General features: G+C 57.8%; 3 protein-coding genes across 9 annotated transcripts in view; 2 read left to right on the forward strand and 1 right to left on the reverse strand.

The window, feature by feature from the left end:
* The window catches only part of IL10RA (interleukin 10 receptor subunit alpha), a 926,736-nt gene that overhangs the window by 825,808 nt on the left and 78,320 nt on the right, over positions 1 to 22,608 (forward strand). The window lies entirely within an intron of this gene.
* CXCR5 (C-X-C motif chemokine receptor 5) lies at positions 219 to 12,558 on the forward strand. Its single transcript, XM_003129915.5, has 2 exons — positions 219 to 380; positions 9,825 to 12,558. The coding sequence occupies exons 1-2, from the start codon at positions 324 to 326 to the stop codon at positions 10,887 to 10,889; spliced, it is 1,122 nt and encodes a 373-aa protein (XP_003129963.1). The 5' UTR covers positions 219 to 323; the 3' UTR covers positions 10,890 to 12,558.
* Positions 12,551 to 22,608, reverse strand: part of BCL9L (BCL9 like) — a 28,286-nt gene continuing 18,228 nt past the window's right edge. For all 7 annotated transcript variants that reach the window (XM_013979457.3, XM_013979458.3, XM_013979459.3 and 4 more), the window contains 5 exons: positions 19,598 to 19,808; positions 19,360 to 19,444; positions 16,987 to 19,270; positions 16,265 to 16,546; positions 12,551 to 15,826 (listed from right to left, as the gene is read on the reverse strand). In XM_013979457.3, coding sequence (XP_013834911.3) covers positions 14,733 to 15,826; positions 16,265 to 16,546; positions 16,987 to 19,270; positions 19,360 to 19,444; positions 19,598 to 19,808 — 3,956 coding nt within the window. In that variant the 3' untranslated portion in view covers positions 12,551 to 14,732. The remainder of the gene's footprint in view (positions 15,827 to 16,264; positions 16,547 to 16,986; positions 19,271 to 19,359; positions 19,445 to 19,597; positions 19,809 to 22,608) is intronic.

Below are 22,608 nucleotides of genomic sequence, written 5' to 3' on the forward strand. Positions count from 1 at the left end.
GGGGTGCCTTCAAACCTGTCACAAGCCCATTTGAGACAACTACTGCCAGGAAAGAAGATGAAATGCTTGACTAGCATTGATGCTGTGGGGATTTTCCCTTTTTCTTCAAAAAAAAAAAAAAAAAACAGAAAAGACCCAGTGGAAAAAAAAAAAAAAAGTGATGAGTTGTGAGACAGGCCCTGGGTCCTAAGCAGCCCCAGGAGACAGCGCGCAGTTCATTTGTTTAAATTTGCAGCTGACGGCTGCCACCTCTCTATAGGGACCAGGCAGAGAAGCTCTCAACATCAGGCACTGGCCAGACCGGTGACGGACAGCTACAAACCATGAACTACCCCCTAACCCTGGACATGGAATTCACGAACTACAACCTGGAGAACCTGGTGAGTAGGGACAGATAGCTCCTGGTCACCTGGGCCAGGCCCTACTTGGAATTCTAAATATCCTGTGCCCAGGGCCCAAGGCGGAGGGGATGGCCCAAGAGTCCCCTCCCGCTGTGGATCGGCAGAGTCTGGACAGGCCCCTGGGTGCTTGCCTTATAAAGTTTGATTGCTCATTCCATGAAGGAAGCAGATAAGTAGAGCCGTTGCCTTAGTACCCTTTGGAGAGGGGTGGAATGATGGGTTCAGGTCCTGCCTCCTCTCTGACCTGCTCTGTGTCCTAGAACAAGTCACTTTGCCTCCCCATTCTTCCATGGGAACCCTCTCCCTCGTCTCTTAGGGCTGGAATAAGGAGGAGACGGGGAAGCGCTTTAGAGCTTTTCTCAACCTCAGGAGGCTGGCGTTGCGAGTCGCCCAGTGCATATTTATTCATCTCTTGCTTTATGAGTCGATCACTGCAGCATGACATTGTAACTTGGATAGAGAAGTTGAGAGCCTGGTCTTGGCCCTCAAACAGCTGACGGGCTAGCCAAGAAGAAACCACGTACGCACTCTTGGACAATGATTATGTGCTGAACCGAGGCAGTGTGGGACCAGGTGGTCAGCAAGAGAGGAGCCCATGGGCTGGGGTCAGGAGGCCAGGGAGCCAGGCTGGTATCAGCTGGTGGAAGAACTCTGTGTTTGTCCTAGAAAGGTCCTAGAGCATGGTGTGACCTCCCTCGGGGGACTGGGCTCTCTAGAGACAAGGTATTCTTGGGTGGGCTAAGAAAATGGTCCCCAGCATCATTCTCTGCCACCCATCCAAGGAAGCAGAGTAGCACAGCTGACTTGGTTGTCACTGGGTCCCCAAAAAATATAGAGAGAGACCACCTCAACCAAAAACCCGAGGGTCCTGTGTGGGGGCAGCAGGCTACCGTTTGTAAGAATCTTTTGGAAACTTCTTTGTGGTTCCTTTCCCCCCACGGCCAAGGGTACCTCTAGGGAGAGAGCTTCTCTCTGAGCCGCATTCTAGGCTAGATCACGAAGGATCCAAACCCAAGGATATAGGTCTCTCCTATACCCACCTGCTCTCCGGACCCTAACCTCGCCCTCTGGTCCCTGACTCCCTGGCTGGAGTCTACACTGTAACTTCTCCCACCGTGTTCCCAGACTTGCTTGGATCTCACTTGCCAAGATCCCAAGGCTCAGAAGTATAAGTCGAACATGGGGAGGTGGGAGGCAAAGCAAATTCCCCAAAGTCTGGCCTCTCGGATCCAATCCGCTGTTAAAAGCAGAGCGCCAGACCCGTCAGTCTGATCAGATCTGCTGCCTCATTGGTGGGACCCACAGCAAAATGAACATGCAGGTTCCCTATTAAGAATTTCAAGAGAGCAACAACCAAGCACCTGACCCCAGCACTGGGCTCTTCGAGGTGGAGGACGCTGCGTGACGGGACTGGTCGCACTCACAGAAATCCGGCCCTGAGTCTAATCAGACTAAAGCCCCACAGCCTGACAAGGCGTTGTGCCTCCACCCTGGCCCCCAGTCCTGGCCCCTGGCCTCACCTGGTTAGGTTACTGGGTATCTTTCCCTGCCCCCAGCTTCAAGCTGACCACGAGCCCTGACCCAGTTGGCTATCACAGGAACCAACTCAAGACCTGGCTGGTTCTGGATTCTGAGAAACCTCAAGAGTTCCTCTAACTGCACACCTCACTCCACACATGACCTACTAGAGACAGCCAGTGGGGCTAGCAGGGGCAGGGGGACAGCGGGCCATGTCCCATATACCAAGGAAAATCTGAGGCCAGGGAGAGAGTCACGGTGACTCGCTGGATGTCATACTCAAATGAGTGGTCTCAGGCCAGGCACCCCAGCATGCTGGCACCCCTCCATCAGGGTCTGGAGGCACCAGGAGACCTAGCACCAGCCGAGCCCTGGAGCTCCTCTTCAGCCAGCTCCCGGTACCTCACCTCGCCTTCGCTCACCTCCTGTACTCTCTTTCTCTAGGGCTGTTGCCCCCCTCAGTAGACCCTCTCCCACCACCCCCACCCACTCACGCCTGGACCTCGAGCAGTTTTGACGGTCTGCCGGGCAGCATCTCATGGCACAGGGGCCCTGGGATGCCAGGGCAGCAGAGGATCTTGTATACAGGAGCTTCTCATGACGCATGGACTGATCAGTGCAGCTCTGCTGAGGGTCTCAGCTCACCATTTCTCTCTGGAATTAGTCTCTGTTCTTTTGCTTCCTATTCTCCTCGCTCTCCTTGTTCAAACCACGTAGCAGTTCGCTTGCCTAGAACACTTGGTTCTAGACACCAACACTGGGTTAAGAGCTGGGGGCTCTGGGCCATGAGCCAAGTGTGAGGTATCCTGGCCTCCCTTCCTCCCCTTGCATTCTAAGAGCAACGGTTTTAAATGTCCATTTGCTTGAGATGGGTTTTGCTCATCTCCATGAATAGAACAAGAACCAAAAAATCTAGATGGCTAGGTACCAGAAACAAGGAGCCAGTTCCCTGAATCAGCATGCCAGGGAGCCTTCCTGCTGGGGAGGCCTGGAAAAGCCTCTGTCCACCGGAACCTGGGTGTGAAAGCCTGGAACTAGGGGCTAGGGCCCCTGCCGGGGCCAGTCCTAAGCAATACCTCCAGCCGCACCCTGCAGCCCAGCCAAGAGGGGACGCTGCCATAGAGCAGGGCGAAGCTGGTCCAGCCCCAAGGCCTGGCTTCCCCTGACCCCTCCACAGGGATGACCCCCCACATACTATGACTTCAGTGTGATCAGAGCATCCCGGGCTGCAAAGGCCATTCACATGTGCCGTCCCCTTTCATCAAGGAGGTGTAAAGAAGAGGAACCAAAACTAGCTCAGGCTGTTTCTGGGGTTTACCTTGGGGGAGGGGAGGATAACCCCCTCCCAGAGCAGATCAAAAGTCCCAGAGGAAGCCCGGGGGGAAGGGGCCACGGCTGGGGGGTATTGGAGGGGTCAGAGATGAAGGAGAGACCCAGGGCTGGCCTGGGGAGGGCAGGCGTCGGGGCAAATCTGGGCTCAGGCACAGAGACCACAGTGTCCATCAGGAATTCTTGCCCTCAGTGAGGACACAGGCTGTGGCCAGTCCACTCCTCTGGCAGAATGGCAGGAAAAGTGGCCGCGGGTTTGGCACTGAGGGGTCAGGACACAAGAATGGGTCTTCTTTCAGGAAGGATGGGACAAAATACTTCAGAGCAGTACTGATCCAGGAGGCGATTTCAAGAACTTGGGGCACATCTGCCCCTTGGACTCTCTGGCTCTGTCTCCCAAATCCAGGTTTATTTGAAGTACCGAATAGGGAAACCCCTTAAACCTAAAGACTCAGTCAGAGGTAGGGGTAGATTAAAGTATCCCTTCAGAATCACAGCCAGAGTAGAACCATGTTCCTGACGGTCAAGTCCCTTGAGTGGAGATGGAGGAGGAGGCTGGTGGGCTCGCTCTTGAAGGACGGGGCTGGGAGAAGCGGGAGATGTGAAGCCGGAGCCTCAGACGGTCTTTAGGGAGGGCAGGACTTCTAAAGGAAGAGTGAGAGTTCCTGCTGTGGCACAATGGGTTAAGCATCCGGCTGTAGCGGCTCGGGTCACCGGGGAGGCCTGGTTTCAATCCCTAGCTCAGCACCTGGGTTAAGGATCTGGGTTAAAGGGCTGACATGGCCACAGGGTGCTGCTGTGGCGTAAGGTTGCCGTCGTCACTGGGGATTCTCACATCTTCCCTATGCCATGGGTGTGGGAAAAACCAAAAAATGTTTAAAAAAAAGATGGACCTCTGCCCTCATCCCTCAGCCCAGTCTCCTTCCTCGAGACCCCCTCGCCCTTCGAGCCACTGAAAGCTGGAACGCGAGGCACCCTGGCCGGCTCCATGCACAGCTCCTGACCCTTGGTTGGGAATATCCAACCAGGGACATAAAAGGAGATGGAGCCAGTGTGTACTCCCTAGAGCCAGAGATGACCCTGTCTGTGTGCAGACGCCTCCCGCAGCCAGTATGACTCAGGCCTCTGGAGCCCCAGGGTTCGGCCTGGATGAGCCAAGCACGCAGCAGCCCCACCCCCCTGCTGGGGGCTGAGAAACAAGGTCAGGCGGGGCCATTCCTGCAGGACAGACAGCCTGGGGAAGCTGACGGCTCTCACCCAAGTGCTGAGCTAGATGCAGATGATGCTGAGAAGCAGCTCAGCCCCAGGGCAGGGCATGACAGCCCGAGAGTCAGAGCGTCTGGGGATGTGAAGCGGAGGAGCATCGGAGAGCAGGGCCCGGCCTCCTTTCCAGGGCAGGAATTCCCTCCCACACACCTGGCCTCAAGCGTCCCTCTTCCTCCCAAGGGCCCCCACCCATTGTTGGACTGTTCTGCCTGTTAGAAGGGTCTTTCTCCTTTGACTGAAACACCCCCATCTCTGCCCCTGCGCATTCCTCCTGGCCATGCCCTCTAGGCCCTCACGCAATAAACTCATCCTGCCCTCTCACCGAGGGGCCTCCTCCCAGTCCTGGAGGAAGCCACCTCTCCTGGACTTAAGGCTTCTCTTCCCTGGACCCTGTCGCCCACAACCATACTCTGGAACAAAATCCTGCCAGGGTGGGGATTTCCAGACCCCTTAACAACTGGTCACCCTTGTCCAGACCACACAAATTGGGTTGGTGGCAGCTGCCCACCTACGGGTTTCTGTTCACCTAGATAAGGTAACTGAGCCCTCTTGGCAGCCACCTCACCCTGTTGACTCATCTGAAGCTTGCAGTCAACAAAGTCTTGGGTTTTTTCTCATCAACAGTTCAGTCAGGTCTTCCCTAACCTGTCCCTGGAGAGTTGAAGTCTCAAACTCGAATCTAGGCTCTAGAATTTTCTTTCTTTCTTTCTTTCTTTCTTTTTTTTTTTTTTTGTCTTTTCTAGGGCCGCTCCCACGGCACATGGAGGTTCCCAGGCTAGGGGTCGAATCGGAGCTGTAGACACTGGCCTATGCCACAGCAACACCAGATCTGAGCCGCGTCTACAACCCACACCACAGCTCACGGCAATGCCATGAGCAAGGCCAGGGATCGAACCCACAACCTGATGGTTCCTAGTCAGATTCATTTCCTCTGCACCACGGCGGGAACGCCTAGATTTTTCTTTATCGATTCCATCTGGTCGGTTTGGGCCTGTAGTTCCAGGTTGTGGAGAACTCTGCCTTGTCTGAGAGCATCATCCAAGACAGGGCTGAGTGTGTAAAAGAGGAGCCGATCCAGGACAGACCCCTGAAGCGTGTCCTGCACCCTCTCTGCCCCACCTGCTGCCACAGAGCCCCAGCCAGCAAACTTTGTGCAGCCTCACGCCGGGCAGTGCAGGACAGCGAGGCAACCTCGTTATTCGGAGAAGTCAGATGGGCCTGGAGACCTTAATTATCCAGGGAGGGGCCTGGGGCCTTGAGTGGCTCCTGAGGATGGAGAGAAGGGAGGGGTGGGGGGGGAGGGAAGGAAGGGTAACCTTTGTCCTCCCATGCACTTTGAGCTCTTCCCCCATCCTTCCTTCCGCTGGCATCTCCATACCAGGACAGAGAATGTTCCAGCCCCTATTCCTGCCCCCTCCCCCAGGCTCACAGCAATTTTCTACCTAGATTCCTGGCTTTGTGCTCAGCTGCATGCCAGTCATCATGTTTCCTTGCCTTCTTTGAGGCCTGGGTCCCTGGCCTCTGTTGGGCTACTGTCCACTGGGTACCTGCTTGTGCTGCCACAGCCCCACCTGGCACGTGTCTAAGTCTATACAGGGAGCGCGCTGCCGTCAGAGTGCGTGTGTGCCTGAGGGCCATGGGTTCCGGCAGCTTCTCATTTCGAAGGAGGAGCAAGGGCTTGGCCAGGTGACCAACACTCTGCTCCCTCTGGGTGGGGGTCTCATAGGGCCCCCTTCTGCACCCTGCTCCCCACGGCATCCAGGAATCCTGACGCCGAACTTCTCCTGAGCCAGAGCTGACCTTGCATGATTACTCAGTCCATGATCTGGAGAAGGGTCGGGGGGTGGGTCCCCTGGGTATGGGAAGTGGCTTTAACACGTGCCACTCCCGAGCCCCCAAAATGTCTGTTTGACACCTCCTGCTGAGACATACCGCCATCTCTCAGCCCTCCTCAAACCAGCTTCCTCCCATCCTCTCCTCTCTGCCCCAGCACTCTGCCAAACAAATACCTCCTGGGGAGAAGGAAGAGACAGTCCCCAAGCCCAACCCTCCTCTAAACCTGGGTTCTCAGGAGATGGGGGCTCTGGGGTCCTGGGGACATATCTCTCTGGGTTGACTTTAAATGACCAACAAACCAATCAACCTGGATGCTTTAGAGGGTAGGACCGAATGGGTCTCATAAATGGCCTCTTTGGCCAGACAGATTGGCTGCACCGAAACCCTCCCCTAGGCAGTGGGACAGCCAGGCTCCCACCATGTGGTGCATGGAGTCCAGCCCTGCCGTCTGCACCAAGCCCTGCATCTCTTCTTCTGTCTGAATTGCTTTGCTCTGCATGAAGACAGCTCATCTTGCTGCTTTCCCCTTTAACTCCTGCTAAATCCCAGGGTGAGTCAAATGGTTGTAGTCAATGACGATACTGAAAATAGCTCCCAGGATGGAGAGAGAACCCAAGCCTGGCTCTAGGCCGTCAAGAGCTTGGGAGGAGGCACATCTGTGTCTCTGCGGAGGCACAGGAAGGAACTTGCCTAAAGTCCCAGGATACAAGGGCCCCTGGGCTTCTGTGGAAAACTGCTCTTCAGTCAGTTCAGCACACATCAGCTGCATGTCCAGCAGGTGTAAAACACATGGCCGCTTGTGAGGGGGACGCAGCAGGCTGGCCCCTGGGAGTTCACCATTTAGTGAGGCAATGGCTATGCCAACCCCTAGAGCTGTAGAAAAGGCACACGTGGTGGAAGAAGAGAGCGCGAAAGTCCAAGTAGAAGAGCTCGGAAGGCCGCAGGAAGGTGGGACTGAATGGGGCCTCGAAGGATGCATGGGATGAGGCAAAGCTGGGAAGGAAAGAAAGAGTTTTAGAGACAGGGATGAAGCGGGGTGTTGGGGGCCGGCAGCCACTAGAATGATGGATCTGAAGGATAGGGATGAAGTGATAAGGTAAAAGTAAGGTTTGAAAGGTCAAAAAAAAATTTTTTAGGGTCGCACCCGCAGCATATGGAGGTTCCTAGGCTAGGGGTTGAATCAGAGCAGTAGCCGTCGGCCTATACCACAGCTCACAGCAACACTGGATCCTTAACCCACTGAGTGAGGCCAGGGATTGAACCTGTGTCCTCATGGATGCTGGTCAGATTCGTTTCACTGAGCCACAACGGGAAAGCCTGAAAGGTCAAAAATTTAAAGGTACGGTAGGGGAGTTCAGACCTCACCCTGCAAGTTCCTTCTTTTCCCTCACCCTGAAAGTAGAGCCATTTTCTTAAACAAAAGCTTAGGTACAAATCACCACCTGAGACAAGAGTGCCTGGCTTAAAGGCGAGGAGGGGCAATGGGGGACTCCCTCCCCATCCGCCACCCCGGCCCCAGTCAAACCTGCAAAGAAATCCATGGATTCATGCTGAATGGGATGCCCCGCCACTAATTCCGAAATTAAGCAAGGTATGTTAAAATCTCTCCCTAAGAGAACAAGCAGATAAACCTCATTTCTTTTTGAGCGCTGCATTGTATCCTGTTGTGGGAACGCGCTGAGGTTGGCTTACTCCAATCCTCTACTGATGAATTTGATTACAAACACGCCTTTCCCTTACAATTGGCTTTGCTATTGAATTACTGAATATGAAATAGAAAAAAAAAAAAAAGATGAAAAGAAAAGAAAACCACTGCTTATAGGTAACGGGGATCCGGTAAAAGATCTTCAGCAGGACACTGATGTGATAGGATGTGTGGATTGGAAAACTCATCCTGTCCTCTGTGGAGGAGACAGACGGGAGTGGAGAAGCTGGCGAGGATGGAGAGACAGTAGTCCTGAGCCAGGGGTGAAGAAGGGCTGGACGGGGGCAATGGCAGGGGGATGCTGGGGTCAAGGTGAGCCTATGGCTCTGCCATTGCACAATGCATCCATCCCTCCAACCCCCTTCTCCCAGAGGGGGAAGCCAGCAGGCCATATCAGCATCCACACCTCCGGGGACCAGAAGGAAAGACCCACGTGGGGGAATGGGTCTTCCCAATATTGAGAGTGAGTGTATGACCCACAATTGGGGGCCCTTGGGTAGCAATGCAACCACACCCTGCTGGTGTGGGACCCTTAATGTCCAGGAAGGAGGGCAGCATGAGGTCACCCAGCACCTGGGTGCCAAGTAACCTCACCCATCCTCTCTCTCCCTAGGGCTCCTCATTTATAGAAGAGTCTTTTTGAGCCCACAAAAGTCAGTTACAATTGGTTTTGCAATGCCGTGGGGAGGGGTCTGGTTAGGGGAGGGGTGGGAAGAACAGGGCTGGGAAGTGAGGAGGAGCAGGTGCAGGGGGACAGCTGTGAGTGAAAGGTATGAAAACAGGCACGCTGTCTTCCTTTGCGGTTTGCCGGGTAAACAACCTGAGTGCTGGGGGGAGGGGGGAGGAGGAGGCGGGGGAGGAGGGAGCTTCCGGACACAGAGTGGGCACATCCCCTTCACTAGGGACCCTCCCCCCGACACCCGACACCCGGGTATCCCCACGCCTCCCTCACTTCCTTCTGCCTCTCTCCTCTGCCTCTGGGCTTTTTGCTTCTGAAGCTCGCCTTGCTGTGGGCAGAGAAGGGAGCGGAATGTGCTGGTGATGGGGAGTAGCAGGCGGGGACGCCCGGGCAGCTGAGTAGGGTGAGCATATCGGCTCTGAAGTTCCATCATCGTGGGTCCAAGCGGATGTGATCTTTAGCAAGACATATGAGTGAAACAGGAATATGACATACCTTGAGCCTGTTGTGCAGATTAAACCCAACAAGAGGCGATTACTACAATTTCAGTTGTAATGACGTCAGGAAGAGGGGGGCTGATCAAGAGGAAGCCAGCAGGCCACTTCAGCATCCACCCCTTCAGCAGGGTCCTAGGTTTAGTGCCCTCTCTGCTGTTCAGAATTGGAACAGATGGTTCCTTGTCCCAACCGGATCATTTCCCCAAGTTCAAGTCCTGATTCCAGCCCCTGAGCCTACAGCCTTCCATAGCTGAGGATTCACAAACTCGAAATACTTGGAGGTTCACAGCTCTTCAGAGTTTATGGACCACAGTCCACAGCATATATTGCCTTTCATCTTTGTCACCACACTGTGAGGGATTAGTCCCTGTTTCAGAAAACTGAAACTGGAAAAGGCAAAGTGATTGGTTCAAGGAAAATACAGGGCAACTGGGATCTGGTCACTGAGCAGACTGGGAGCACAGGGACACTCCTAATTTTATCTGGAGGGGAAGGATAAAATTACAAGGGTGTCAGAGTCTCCCCCCCACCCGCCCCCAGAGAGGAAAGATGGGTTCTCAGTTCCCCGCCCTTCTGTTTTCTTGCCTTTGCAGTACATGGAATTAGGCTACAATGACAGCACAGAGACCCCCAAGATGGAAAATCATCTCTGCTCCACAGCTGAGGGGCCCCTGCTGACCTCCTTCAAGGCCGTGTTCATGCCCGTGGCCTATGGCCTCATCTTCCTCCTGGGTATGCTGGGCAACATCCTGGTGCTGGTGATTCTGGAGCGGCACCGGCAAACACGCAGCTCCACCGAGACCTTCCTGTTCCACCTGGCGGTGGCCGACCTCCTGCTGGTCTTCATCCTGCCCTTTGCTGTGGCCGAGGGCTCCGTGGGCTGGGTCCTGGGCAACTTCCTCTGCAAGACTGTGATAGCCCTGCACAAGATCAACTTCTACTGCAGCAGCCTGCTCCTGGCCTGCATCGCTGTGGACCGCTACCTGGCCATCGTCCACGCTGTCCACGCCTACCGCCACCGCCGCCTCCTCTCCATCCATATCACCTGTGCAACCATCTGGCTGGCCGGCTTCTTCTTCACCTTGCCAGAGATCCTCTTCGCCAAGGTCAGCCAGCCCTTTCACAACGACTCTCAGCCGCGATGCACCTTCTCCCAAGAGAACCAAGCGGAGACCAATGCCTGGTTCACCTCCCGCTTTCTCTACCACATCGGAGGATTCCTGCTGCCAATGCTGGTGATGAGCTGGTGTTACGTAGGGGTGGTGCACAGGCTGTGCCAGGCCCAGCGGCGCCCTCAGCGGCAGAAGGCGGTCAGGGTGGCCATCCTAGTGACCAGCGTCTTCTTTCTCTGCTGGTCACCCTACCACATTGTTATCTTCCTGGACACTCTGGCGAGGCTGAAAGCCTTGGGCAATAGCTGCGAGCTGAATGGCTATCTCTCCGTGGCCATCACCATAAGCGAGTTCCTGGGCCTGGCCCACTGCTGCCTCAATCCCATGCTCTACACATTCGCTGGCGTGAAGTTCCGCAGCGACCTGTCACGGCTTCTGACCAAGCTGGGCTGCGCCGGCCCTGCCTCCCTTTGCCAGATCTTCCCTAGTTGGCGCAAGAGCAGTCTCTCGGAGTCAGAGAACGCCACCTCCCTCACCACCTTCTAGGGCCCAACCCCCTACCCCTGCCGCCTTGTCTCTGCTTTCCTCGGAGCAGGCAGTGATGCTGGAACTCCTTCCGACAGAAGCTGGGATCCTAAGAGCTCACCTGGCCAGTGTCCTCACATGGGGCAGCTGGAGGAACCAGCCCCTCTTTCCAGGAGATCCCTGCCAGCTCTTCTCCCAGCCCCGGGCCCAGGCTGGGGTCCAGGGAGGGGAAAGCAGCCCAAAGGCAAAGCAAAGGATACCAGCGCCCGTCTGCGTCGCCTCGGCCGGGAGGACCGCACTCACCTTCTCTCGTCCTAACCATCCAAAGTTCAAGAAACAACTTTTACATCTGCCCCTACTAATAGGGAAAGTCATTCCCCTTCCAGAATATACTCCATCGTCTTACAGACCACCTACCTCCACAACCACCCACCTCTCCTGCCAAAAGAAGCTAGAAGCTGAGCACCAGGGCATGGATGGAGGTTAAGGCTGAGGAAAGGCCAACTGGCAGCAGCGTGTGGCCTTCATCCATCTCAGTGCCTAATAAGCACAGACATTCTTCCAGGCCCCCAGCCCAGCAGGAAGCAGGAAGCTCAGACGGACCCAGTCCCGGTAGCTGCCCCTGGCTCTGACTGAAATGGCACTGGGCCCAGCCCCACGGCACTGGGCCCTGGAGGTCTGTAGACTGCGGGCAGACTCTAGGCGCCCTCAGGGACCAGCCAGCATCCCAGGGAAGACCAAGGCCAGCCGCGAGGAGCCCAGCAAAGGCAAGGAACGTGCTCCTCCCCCAGCTCCAAGGAGAAGCAGGATAAACCGAAGCCAGCTATCTTCTCTGCCCGGGGCAGAGAGCTCCCAGGGCGGGCCAGGGCTGCAGGGTCCAGGGCCCTGGTGGCTCTGGGCACAGATGGGGAAGGAGGCAGATTCATTCCTCCTTGCCCGCATCCCCCAAAACTCTTAGAGCCCTAGAAAGGATCCAACCACAGCAGAGGGAGCACTTAGCCAAGAGTCAGAGCAGAAATGGAGATCCTCGAGGAGAGAGACAGACCGAGGGGGGCCCTGGGGGGGCCCTGGGGTCACCTCATTCAGTCCCCCGCCTGCAGGCCAGGCCATCTCTCTGGGCTTCCACAAGAGCCACACAGCCTCCCCTTGGGCTGGGCAATGTGACAAGCAGGCCTGGGCAGGGAAGTCCCCAGGCTCCAGGAAGCCGGGCCCTGCCTGAGAGGGTACTACTCAGATGGAACCAGAGGAAGCTGCTCCGCGCCCGCTGAGCCTGCCCCCTGCCTGGGGAGGGCTCTCCCTCCCCTCCTCCCCAGCCTCTGGTCTGGCCAGAGGGGGACTTCAGGGACCCCTGCACTTGCTGAGGGCACCCATCAGGTGCCCAGTCCCTTCAAGCCTGTCAGCCAAGCTCCCTAGAAGGCCCCCGGGGCCAGAGCTGGGACCTGGGGGCCTGTCTTCACCCTGGAACAGTGGGGAAGCCCTGGGGCTCCCTTTCCCTCCCAGCATCCAAGAGTAAGCTGGGCTGTGGAGAAGCCAGACACCAAAGCAAGAAAGCAAGAAGCTGGATTTTTAATTTTCTCTTTTTAATAAAAAGGCACCTATAAAACAGGTCAATACAGTACAGGCAGCACAGAGACCCCCGGAACAAGCCTAAAAATTGTTTCAAAATAAAAACCAAGAAGATGTCTTCACATATTGTATTTATATATTTATATTTATATATATATATTTATATAATGGTACAAAATGGCTGGGGGTGTGGCCATGGATGGAGGGAAGTCGGCTGGCCTGTGGAGTTCACCTTGGAAAGCTAGTCTGGTGGCAGAGGTGGGAAGAGAGGGGGGAGGGGAGGGCATCTGGCCCTTTGCAGTCGGACCCCTCTCTCCTCTGGGCAGGAAACACTTAGAGTCAGTTTGGAGAATCTTGGGTCGGGGTGGGGGGGCTCACGGGCGCGGGGCCCAGGTTGAGACGGGGCAGGAAAGTGTCTGGTGGGATGGAGGGCAGGTGGCCTCTGAACATAAGAGGCCTGGCCCCAGCCCTCGGGAGGGGCTGGGGGAGGCAGAAGCCTGCGACCAGCCCCAGAGGAAGCGCCTGACCTGGCTGACAGTGGACTGAGGACAGCACCAGACTGGGTGAAGTGGGGACAAATTCCCTTTGTATCACAGCTGCCAATGGGAGACCAGGCCCTCAGGTCAGGGAGGCTGGGGATGGGCCACGGCAGAAGACACCTAGTGGAGAAATGGCCCTTGGCCCTGGAGGCGGGGGTACGGAAGGCCTCAGCCAGGGAACTGCCCTGCCACCTCACAAGGCAGGAAAGGAAGTGAGAAAAGGAGAAGTGTTTTACTCCTGGGGCCAAGAGGGCGAAACACCCAATTGTGTATGGCTTCAGCTCTGACCAGAAGCAGCTGGGGAGCTTTATGGGAAAGAGCTGGGGGCTGAGGGGAAGGCAGTGGCTGCGCCTGGCGGGGGGGCGGGAGGGGGGCACAGAGCCCTGAGCTCTGGGCAGAGGGACCTTGCCAGTGATGGGACAGGCAGAGAAGCGGGAGGGTGCTCCCCTGCTCCGCGTCTAACACTTGCTCCACTCCATCCTCAGCGGAGGGGAGGCGGGAGGGAGACAGGCTGACTTGGCCAAACCCTTTTCCTTCCTCTTTTGGTGAGAAGTAGGTGGCAGCCTCTGGAAGAGTCAGGGGCCGGAGGGCCACCTGATCCAGGGCCACTGCAGCAGGCACAGGACCGCCAGGGGCCCCGTGCCACCGGGGGCCACTCCTCCGTGGCTCCACATAAGGGGGCCACACAGCCTCCGCCTCATCCTCCTTTCCTTCATCCCAGACTGGGGACCAAGGACTTCAAGTTCTGGCTAAGATGTAGCAGCAGGGGACACCAGACATCCACAGCTGGGAAGCCAGGGCCCCGTGTCACCTGTGTGGGGCAAACACGTGTGCATGTGCACGCGTTCTCCTGAATCACTCAGCAGCAGACAGGCTGCCGCCCTGGGGGTCTCAGCCCTGCTGGGGCTCACCAGGTGGAAGCCTAGGTGGTCTGACCTCAGTTTAGGTGTGGGGTAGCTATGTCATTTCACCATCAGGGTTGGGGACCGGAATGGTATCCTTTAGGGACCCAGAGACACTGCCACAGTGGATAGGTGTGCCGGACTGCGTGCCCCTGGGGCCAGGGGAATGGAAGGGGCAGTCATTTGAAGAAGGGGGGGGAAGGGTTTCTTTTATCCTTTTCTTGTGTGACTTCTATCAAAACACAGAAATACAGCACACGCACAAACCGGCACAAAAGCGCAGCGCTCTATTTACAGCTACGGCTGGCACCTGCCCACCTGGCCAGCCGCCTGCAGGATGGGGTGGGAGAGGGGGTCAGCCACACCAGCAGGGAGAGAAACCGAGGCAGGAGAGGACAGAAGGAGAAGCGGGGGCGGGGGGGGGGGGACCACAGAGAAACTAAAAGGAACAAAGTGAAGCTCCAGGAGACAGCGGCAAGGAGAGGGACACTGGGGACCTTGCTCCTTCCGCTCCCCACCAAGGACTCCGAAAGCAAAGCCAAAGAGGGTGGGTGCAGAGAAAGAGGGGAAATTGAGGCTCATAGGACTTGGGAGGAGTCGGGGAGGGGCAGCCCTGGTGGCCGAAATGGAACCAAATGCCATCCCAAATCCCCCACCCCACTCTGCCACTTCCCCCTAAGCTGCCAGCACATCTGGTTTCCACAAATGCCACTCCCACACAAGCCCCCTCCCACCCCCTCCACCCCACCCCTTGACCCAGGCCATCCCAACACTGGAGGGGAAGAAATTTTTCGAAGGTTATCATATTTGCAATACCGCCCCAGCCCCAGCCCCAGTCCCAGCCTCTACAGGGACCGCTAGAAGGGCAGGTTGGCCATGCCGCCCGGCGCCGGGAGGTAGCCCATCTGGCTGTCCAGAGACACGCTGCGCTGCCGCAGGGGGTGGGACACCATGAGGTTCTGCTGGGGCGGGGGGCCCATGAGGGAGCCCTGGGGGGAGAGCATGTGGGGGGGCTGGCTGTAGACCTCCCCTGCCACGCCCCGCTGCTTCATCAGCATGAAATTCTGCTGGGTCATAAGGCCTTGAGGAGGGGACATGACCCCCTGGTGCAGGCCGTGGGGCACCATGCCCTGCTGTGGGGGCACACCTGTCCTGCCCAGCAAGGACATCTGTCCGGGGTGGCACAAGGACATGTTGAGCCCCCGCTGGACGCCCTGCTGGCCCGGGAGGTTGGGGGGCCGGGAGGGGGTCTGCTCCGCCATCATGTTCTGCAGGTTCATGAGATGCAGATTGGGGGGCTGGGCCTTGGGGGGCTGGTTCTCGCTCTTGGGGAAGTACTGGAGGGTGCTGCTTGGCTTCTCCGAGGGGATGATCCTGGACAAGTCGAACTCGGGGATCCCCGTCGGGGTGGGCCGGATGACCTCACTCAGCTCGGGGTCGTTCAGCACTGATGCCACCCCGGGGAGCACGCCCGGGGGGTATGCGTCGCCCATGCGCCCGGCCATGCTTTTGCCCATCAGGTGCTGCTGGGGGGGCATGGGGCCTGGTGGCTGGCTGGGCAGGTCCTCTGGGGGCAGGGGCATGCCAGAAGGGTAGTGCTGCTGCAGGCCAGGTCCCCCGCCCCCGCCCCCACTGGGGGCCATGGCACCGTGGGGCTGCTGCAGCCGAGGGGGGAACGGCATCATCTGGGAGGAGCTGGGCACAGGGCCGCAGGGGGCATTCAGGGAGTCGGGGCCCCCTGGAGCCATCATCAGCGAGTTTTGAGGGGGCCCTCCTGTCCCCTGTGCACTGGGGTGCAGTGGAATGTTGGAGCCCAGAGGGGTGGGGGAGGGCAGCATGGTAGGTGGGGGCTCATGGGACAGGGGCTGCTGGCCTGGCAGGTTCATGCCCATGGGGCTCTGGGCCGCAGCTGAGTTCAGGTGCATCTGGTTGGGCTGGTTATTGCTGATCCCTGCGGGGGGGGAAAAGAGAAAGGGGGATCAGGAACCACGGGCACCCGGCTGAGGGAGGGTGCAGAACTCAGTCCTTGCCCACTGCCCAGCCAGGCTGGTGCCAGGAGTGAGGGCTTTCCCCCCGGGGGCCTGCCCTAGCTGTGAGGGAAGGGACTCGAGGCATTTCGTTAGAAGCCAAGAGACCCAAGCTCTGGCCCAGTTTGCCAGGGACGCATCATTAGAGGTTGGAGAGACCACTCCAGCACTCCGGGCTTGGTTTCCCTGAACGAGGCCAGCAGGAGCTCTGTCCCCGTACATGACACCCCCACTCCCAGGGCCCTCTGGAAGCACAGAAAGGCCAGCATGACCACAGGGGCGACTGCTGACCATGGCAGCTCTTCCCATTCCCAGGGCCCACATCAGCTCTTCTCCCTGTGGCCCCCTTCCTGTCCTCGCACCTGGCCCAGAGCCCTGCGGTGGTGGTGGCGGGGGTAGCAGGGGCCGGTCGGGCAGCAGCTCGTCGTCTGAGGTGGCGATGGTCTTGATGGCATTGTGGTAGAGCGGGGTGGAGCTGGGCATGGCGTACTTGGACATCTGGGACATCATCAGTGACAGGGGGTTCTGGGAAGGCGTGGGGTCTGGGGAGGAAGTGAATGGCAGGCTGGGGTTCATGAGGCCGCTGGGAGGGTTGGTGGGAGGCGCTGAGGAGCTGCTCCGGGGGCCGCTAGGCGGGAGGGCACCTACAGAAGCGGGGAGACAGAAAGAGCAGGGGGTGACTGGGGAGGGGAAGATGAATTTGGCTGCTCACACTGGGGGTTTAGGAAGAGGTCAGCTCCCAAATCGCCACCTGTCTCCTCCAGGCACAGATGTGCCACTCAACACAGATCCCGCCCGTCGTCACTACAGCCCACCCGTCTCCAAGCAATGCCTGCAGCCTCGGGGCCTCAAGCGGTGGGGAGATCCCATTTTGAGCCCCTCGAAATGCCTGCAAAGTTAACACAGTGCTCCCTGGGAAAGCTCACACACAGCGGCCAACACCTGCCCCACAGGCAGAGCCGTCCACCTCTGGGTCCCAGCACGGATGCCTCACCTCACTCCCCCGGCCCAGCGTGAACACACCCACCTGGGAGGCTCCCAATGCCAGAGTCCAGGGCCCGCTAGCCCGGCCCAGTTGACTCACCCTGTTCCATGTTGCCCAGGGTGGTGGAAGAGTTCATGTTCAGAGGCGGCTGCTTGTTCTGGGGGACCCCAGGGCTGGGCATGGCTGTCTTGGGCGAGGCGACCCAGCCCGGAGAAGGCACCGCCATGGAGGGAGACTTGAGCCTGCTGGGCGAGCCGGTGGGCGAACGGACGCTGAGGGAGGAGCTGAGGACCTGGGGCGACTTGAGAGGTCCTGGTGGGTTGGCCGAAGGCAAGGGCACCATCTGTGAGGGCGTCTGGGGTGACTTGAGGTTGGCGGAGGGAGAGGTGACCAGGGGTGAGTGTACCTGGCTAAGGGTGGGCGACTTCAGGTGGCCCATGCCCGGCGAGCCCATCTGATTAATACTGATGGTGAGGTCTGAAGGCCGCCTGCCCAGGCCCCGGTTTGGGGCTGAATGCACAGACCCAGGAGGATTGGACGCAGGGGGCAAGGGCATGTGGCTGAGCCGGGTGGTACCCACATTGCCCATGGGCATCGTGCTCTGGTCCGGGCTGAACATGTCTTGAGTACTGCCCATGTCCTGGGGCATGGCTTGGTAGGGTCCCTGGCCCCCGGAGAATCCCTGCTGGCCCTGGTTGGGAAACTGTGAGGGCATAAGCATCTTCTGCGGGCCGCCCATCATGCCACTGCTGTTCTGGGCCCGCACTCGGGCCATCTCCTCAGGACTGAGGCCCTGCGGCCCCATCATGTCCCCGGGGCCCCGCATCTTCTGCGACATCAGCATCTGCTGCTGTGGGGTCATCTGCACGTTCAGGTTCATGTTCATGTTCATGTTCACATTCATGTTCATGTTGAGGTTGCCCGGCCCCATGGGTGGGTCCACCTCCCTCAGCCCAGACTGCCCCATGGGGGGACTCAGGAGGCCCCGGCCTCCACTAAACTCCATGCCCATGGGAGTGCCCGCCAGGCCCTCGCCGCCAGCCATCTGTCCGGGGAACATGGCCGGATCCATCTGCCGGTGCGCCTGCATCATCCGCTCCACCTCCATGCCCTGCCCCATGCCGCTGCCAGCCATGCCCAGGGGGCGTTGCATGCCCATCGACCGCTTCTCCATCTGCTGCCGCAGCAGCTCCTCACGAACCCGCGGGGTCATAAATCGCTCAGCTTCGCCCTGCCCGCCTGGGTAGGGCACAGCGTTCTGGGCAAAATTGCCAGGCCCCCCCATGGGGGGCAAGTCTTCCGTCCAGCCCATACCCGGCCTCACAGGCCTCTGCATGGCATTCATGGGCACCTCCATGGGCATACCCTGCATGCCCCCAAACCCAGGCACCCGTTGCATCTGGTTGCCCGGGAAACGGGGGCCAGGGAAGGGGGGTCCGCCCCGGAGCTGCATGGGATCTTGGACATCCATGGGCCCCCGCAGCTGGGCACCCATTCCGGGGGGCCACTGATCCCCGGGCTTGCTGTGGTAGGGGGGCGGTGGCCCCCTCACCATCATGCCCCCCATGCCCATCATGTCCTGAAGCGGGCGGCCCCCATGCAGCCCGATCTGCTCCTCCTTCCGCCGTTTCTCCTCGTAGTACTCCTCCTGCAGCTTGCGCCAGGCCACCTGCTCAGGCGTCAGGCTGTCCTGGCCCAGCCTCTGCATCATCATGTTCATCTGCTGCCCCATGTCCCCGCCCGGGGGGTGCCCAGGCACTTCATGCTCCAGCGGGGGGCCCCCGAGGCTCTGTGTCTGTGAAATCATGGACTGCAAGGGCTCCTCGTACTTCTTCAGCCCACTGGGTGGGGCCGTGGGGGGCTGCTGTGGGGCAGGAGGGGCCTGTGCTGGTGGTCCCCCCTCGCCTGCTCCTCCAGGGGGCCCCTTGAGGAAGGGCTCGGCCTCCCCACTGCGGAGCAACAGCCGCTCAATGTCTCGAAGTGTCTGGAGGGAACGCTCCCGGTGCTCCAGCTGCTCCTTGGACAGGCCCTCAGAGCCCACCAGGCTCCGCTGCCCATTTCCAGGGGGGGCCTCCCCCAGCAGGGCAGGGCCAGGGGCACTGCTGGGGTCTCCTCCAGGAGGCAGCGGATTGGTGGTGGTGGAAGCTGTAGGGGTGTTAGGGTGGGTACCCCCAGTCCCACCGCCCGTGCTGGCAGCTCCCACTGAGTTGGGTGTCAGGTCCTGGTTGGTGTCCTCAGGAGGCCCCTCAGAAGGCAGTGCAGGAGGGGCGCTGCCGGGGGCTGGGGGTGGCGGTGGTGGCAGTGGAGGCGGCTGGGACTGAGGGGTGCCTGCTGACGGCGTGCTCAGGGGTAGCGGCTCTGGGGTGGGTGGCACTTTGGGGGCCTGCAAGAGGACAAAGGCAGAGCATGAGATGGGAACGGGGATGCAGCAGCCAATCCGCTGCTCCTAGTGGGGCCAGGCGCCACACTCACCTGGTCCAGCTTGGCCCGGGGCACATTCTGCTGATGGTAGGCGAGGATGGAGTCGGCCCGGCCCTGTAGCACAGCTTCCGCAGCCCTGCACAGGAAGGTCAGGCACAAACAGCTCAGAGAGGTGGGCAGGAGGGAACTCTCAACCCCCCCGAACCCATGCCAACCCTGACCCCCCACAGGCACTCACTCAGGACCCCAGACTGAGGGGTGCCGGGTAAACCCAGGCTGAGGCACTTACGTGTTGGCCAGGTGGGTGGTGAAGACATACACAAACTGTGAGGGAGGCTTTCCGGGGACACTCCCGCCTCCACCCCCGGGGGCATCGGGCCGAAGGCCTGGCGGCGGCCCATGAGGAGGGCCTGATGCGCTGCTCTCACTGAGGGGCAGTTGGGTGGCTTGGCCAGGACCCAGCTGTGGGGCCGCCATGGCTGGGTCTGCTACATTACAGTCTGCACAACAGAAGAGGGGAAAGAGACCCAGATTTAGAGAGAAGACCCAGAGGGGACCCCGCCCCCCCCACCATCATCCATCCCAGAGATGCCCAGGGACCAAGAGTCGCACTGCTGTACAGCTCATGGGGTTATTTGGGCCACAATCTGGGACTTTCTCTAGTTACTTTCCACACCTACTTCCCCTAGACCCGTCTTTGACAAGGATGGACACTGGGCGGACCATGAGGAGGAGAGAGAGAAAAAATGGCTCCCATGTGCCTGACATTCTGCCAGACACTTATGGACATGATTCCATTGAATTATCACATCCCTGGGAGGGAGGTGTCGCACCTTCCACTTGACAGAGGAGGAAACAACGTCAGAGGCATGACATTACTCATCCACGGTGACACAGCCAGGCAGCGCGGAGCCAAGGTCTAGACCAAGCAGGGGCTGCAGAACCCTGCACTTGGCCCCGCTCCATCCAGCTCCTTGTCACTGTGTGTGCGTGCGTGCGTGCGTGTGTGTATGTGTGTACATGCACACATTGGCCAGGTGAAGGGAAAAGGGAGAACTGATGATTCAAACGCTGAATGGCTTTCATTCTGGCCTTCTCAGTAACTGCTTTGCAACCTTACAACAAGACACTTCCTCCCTCTAAGCCTCAGTTCCCTCATCTGTAAAATGGAAAAACACTAACTCCCGCCCTATGAGCTGGGGAGGGGAGGGGAGTTGAAGAAAGCTATTTTTATAGCAAGCTCAGAACTATATCACAAACTAAACAGTTATTTGGAAAAACAGAGAGAGCTACAAAAGCCTAATGTGCTGGTGGGTTTACTCCTGGACACCCTTGACACCAAGGTCACAAACTCGACTGTGAGTCCTAGCCCAGAAAAGATCTATGAGGCATTCCCACTGTGGCTCAGTGGGTTACAAACCCAACTAGTGTCCATGAGGATGCAGGTTTGATCCCCGGCCTCGCTCAGTGGGTTAAGGATCCGGCATTGCTGTGAGCTGTGGTGTAGGCTGGCAGCTACAGCTCCGATTTGACCCCTAGCCCAGGAACTTCCATACGCCACGGGTGCAGCCCTGAAAAGGAAAAGGAAGGAAGGAAGGAAGGAAGGAAGGAAGGAAGGAAGGAAGGAAGAAAGATTTATGATGGTCATGAAGGGGTCTAGGCAAGTGGGTAGACCCTTTACCATGAGACAAGTGCCTGACCAACAAACAGTAGGTGACAGCACCCTCAGTTCATATAAAGATAACTGCCTGAAGTTGTTTCACTTGTGCCAGGAGAGCGTCACGTTCCCGCAGGCCCAGGGGCAGAGTCATCTTCTTGAATAAATCTTCTCCAATATTCCTACCTCATAACCCCCTGCTCTGGACCCTGTCTCTCCAATTTTACACAGAATAATGGAGCCAAAAGTTTAGGAGGGAACTTGAGAGCCAATCTCAACGTGTGAGGGCTGCCCTGGGAAAGAGGAGGGTGCATATTCAATACACAGAACGAGGACTCCTGGGACAAGTTATGGGGCGAGAGGTAGGCTTTCTTCCAAGGAAAAACTTCCTAATACAGTAATAAAAGCTAACGCTGTTCTAAGCATATTACAGGTATCAACTCCTTGTCCCTCTCACAATAATCCTAAGAAAGGAATTTTGTGTAGATGAGGAAACTGAAGCACTTATTATTCGTGTAAATTTGGGAAAGGGCCTCAGTTCATTGAGGACTCTTCGAGAATCTAATAACAGTATAATTAAAAGAGTAAGTGACTACCTTGGTATTAGACATGTTAGCAATTTCTTCTTTGTATTTCCCGGCGTCTTCCTGTTTCTACAATGGTGCAGTCTAATGTTATAAAAGTGAACTGGGGGGGGGGTTTGTCCTAGGAGGCAGTGACCACCCCCATTGATCACTGAATGGCTTGGCCAGGGGCTTTTGGACTGCCACTCAGTCCCCTGGGGGAGGGGGTTGTGCCTGGGACCAGATGACCTTTAAGGTCCCAGCCAGCTGCAGAGGCTTTGGTATTGGACCCCACATGCCACCTCCTTGGTCGTGATCTGCTCCTTCCACAAACATCTGCTGAGTCTGTTTCCTCCTCTGCATCACAACACCACCTACCTCACAGGGCTATTGTAAGGATTAAATAAAACAAAGTAGTAAAGTGTCCAACATATTTTTTTTGTCCTTCTTTCTACAGTCTGGCCTCCCAGAAGTTCACAATTTGAAACTCTGGCTAGTTTCTTTTGCACTTCGCTCCACATATGGATGCAAAGTTGGAGGAAAAGCATCAGATCAATGGGTATGGGCTCCCCAAGAGCAGGGGTATGCTGGTTCCCCCAGCACTTGTGCAAGGCCCACATGTACGCTGATCAGTGCAAGAATGAGAGGGGTGGGCATCCACCCACACCCACTCCTTGTCCTGGCAATGCAGTCCAGGCACTTGCCACGAGTCAATTAGAGGTTAGGGAAGAGCACCAGAGAGACAGCCAATGTCAGGTCACACCCAGGCTTAGCAAGGCTTTTCGCAGCAGAGCCAACTGTCCTGCTCCCAAAGATGCTGGACCCTCACCGCCCTCCCTCTATTGACCAGTAGGTGGCAGCATAGGCCAGGAATTCAGGGAGGAGGTGTTGGTGGTGTGGCCAGGACAGGCCACCTGAGGTTCAACCTAGCAGACGCCGGGTCCCTAGGGATAGGGGGCCACTGAGCACCCAGAAGGCAGGGACTGAGCTGTCACAGGGCAGGAAGGGACTAAGTCAGAGATATGAGATGGGAAGGGAAGAGCCTGGGCTCCTGACGCTTGTCTGGTTCTTGCCCAGGCT

The sequence above is a fragment of the Sus scrofa genome, chromosome 9 (assembly GCF_054392235.1).
Source record: "Sus scrofa isolate SSC_HxYL_T2T_F1_AM1 chromosome 9, Sscrofa_HxYL_maternal_Yorkshire_Landrace_v2.0, whole genome shotgun sequence".
Classification (NCBI taxonomy): domain Eukaryota; kingdom Metazoa; phylum Chordata; class Mammalia; order Artiodactyla; family Suidae; genus Sus; species Sus scrofa.

Excerpts from the sequence above, each read along its gene's own strand:
- CXCR5 (XM_003129915.5), top strand. The coding sequence starts at position 324 with ATGAACTACCCCCTAACCCTGGACATGGAATTCACGAACTACAACCTG. Across the intron at positions 381-9,824 it reads ACTACAACCTGGAGAACCTG|TACATGGAATTAGGCTACAA; the intron begins GTGAGTAGGGAC and ends TTGCCTTTGCAG.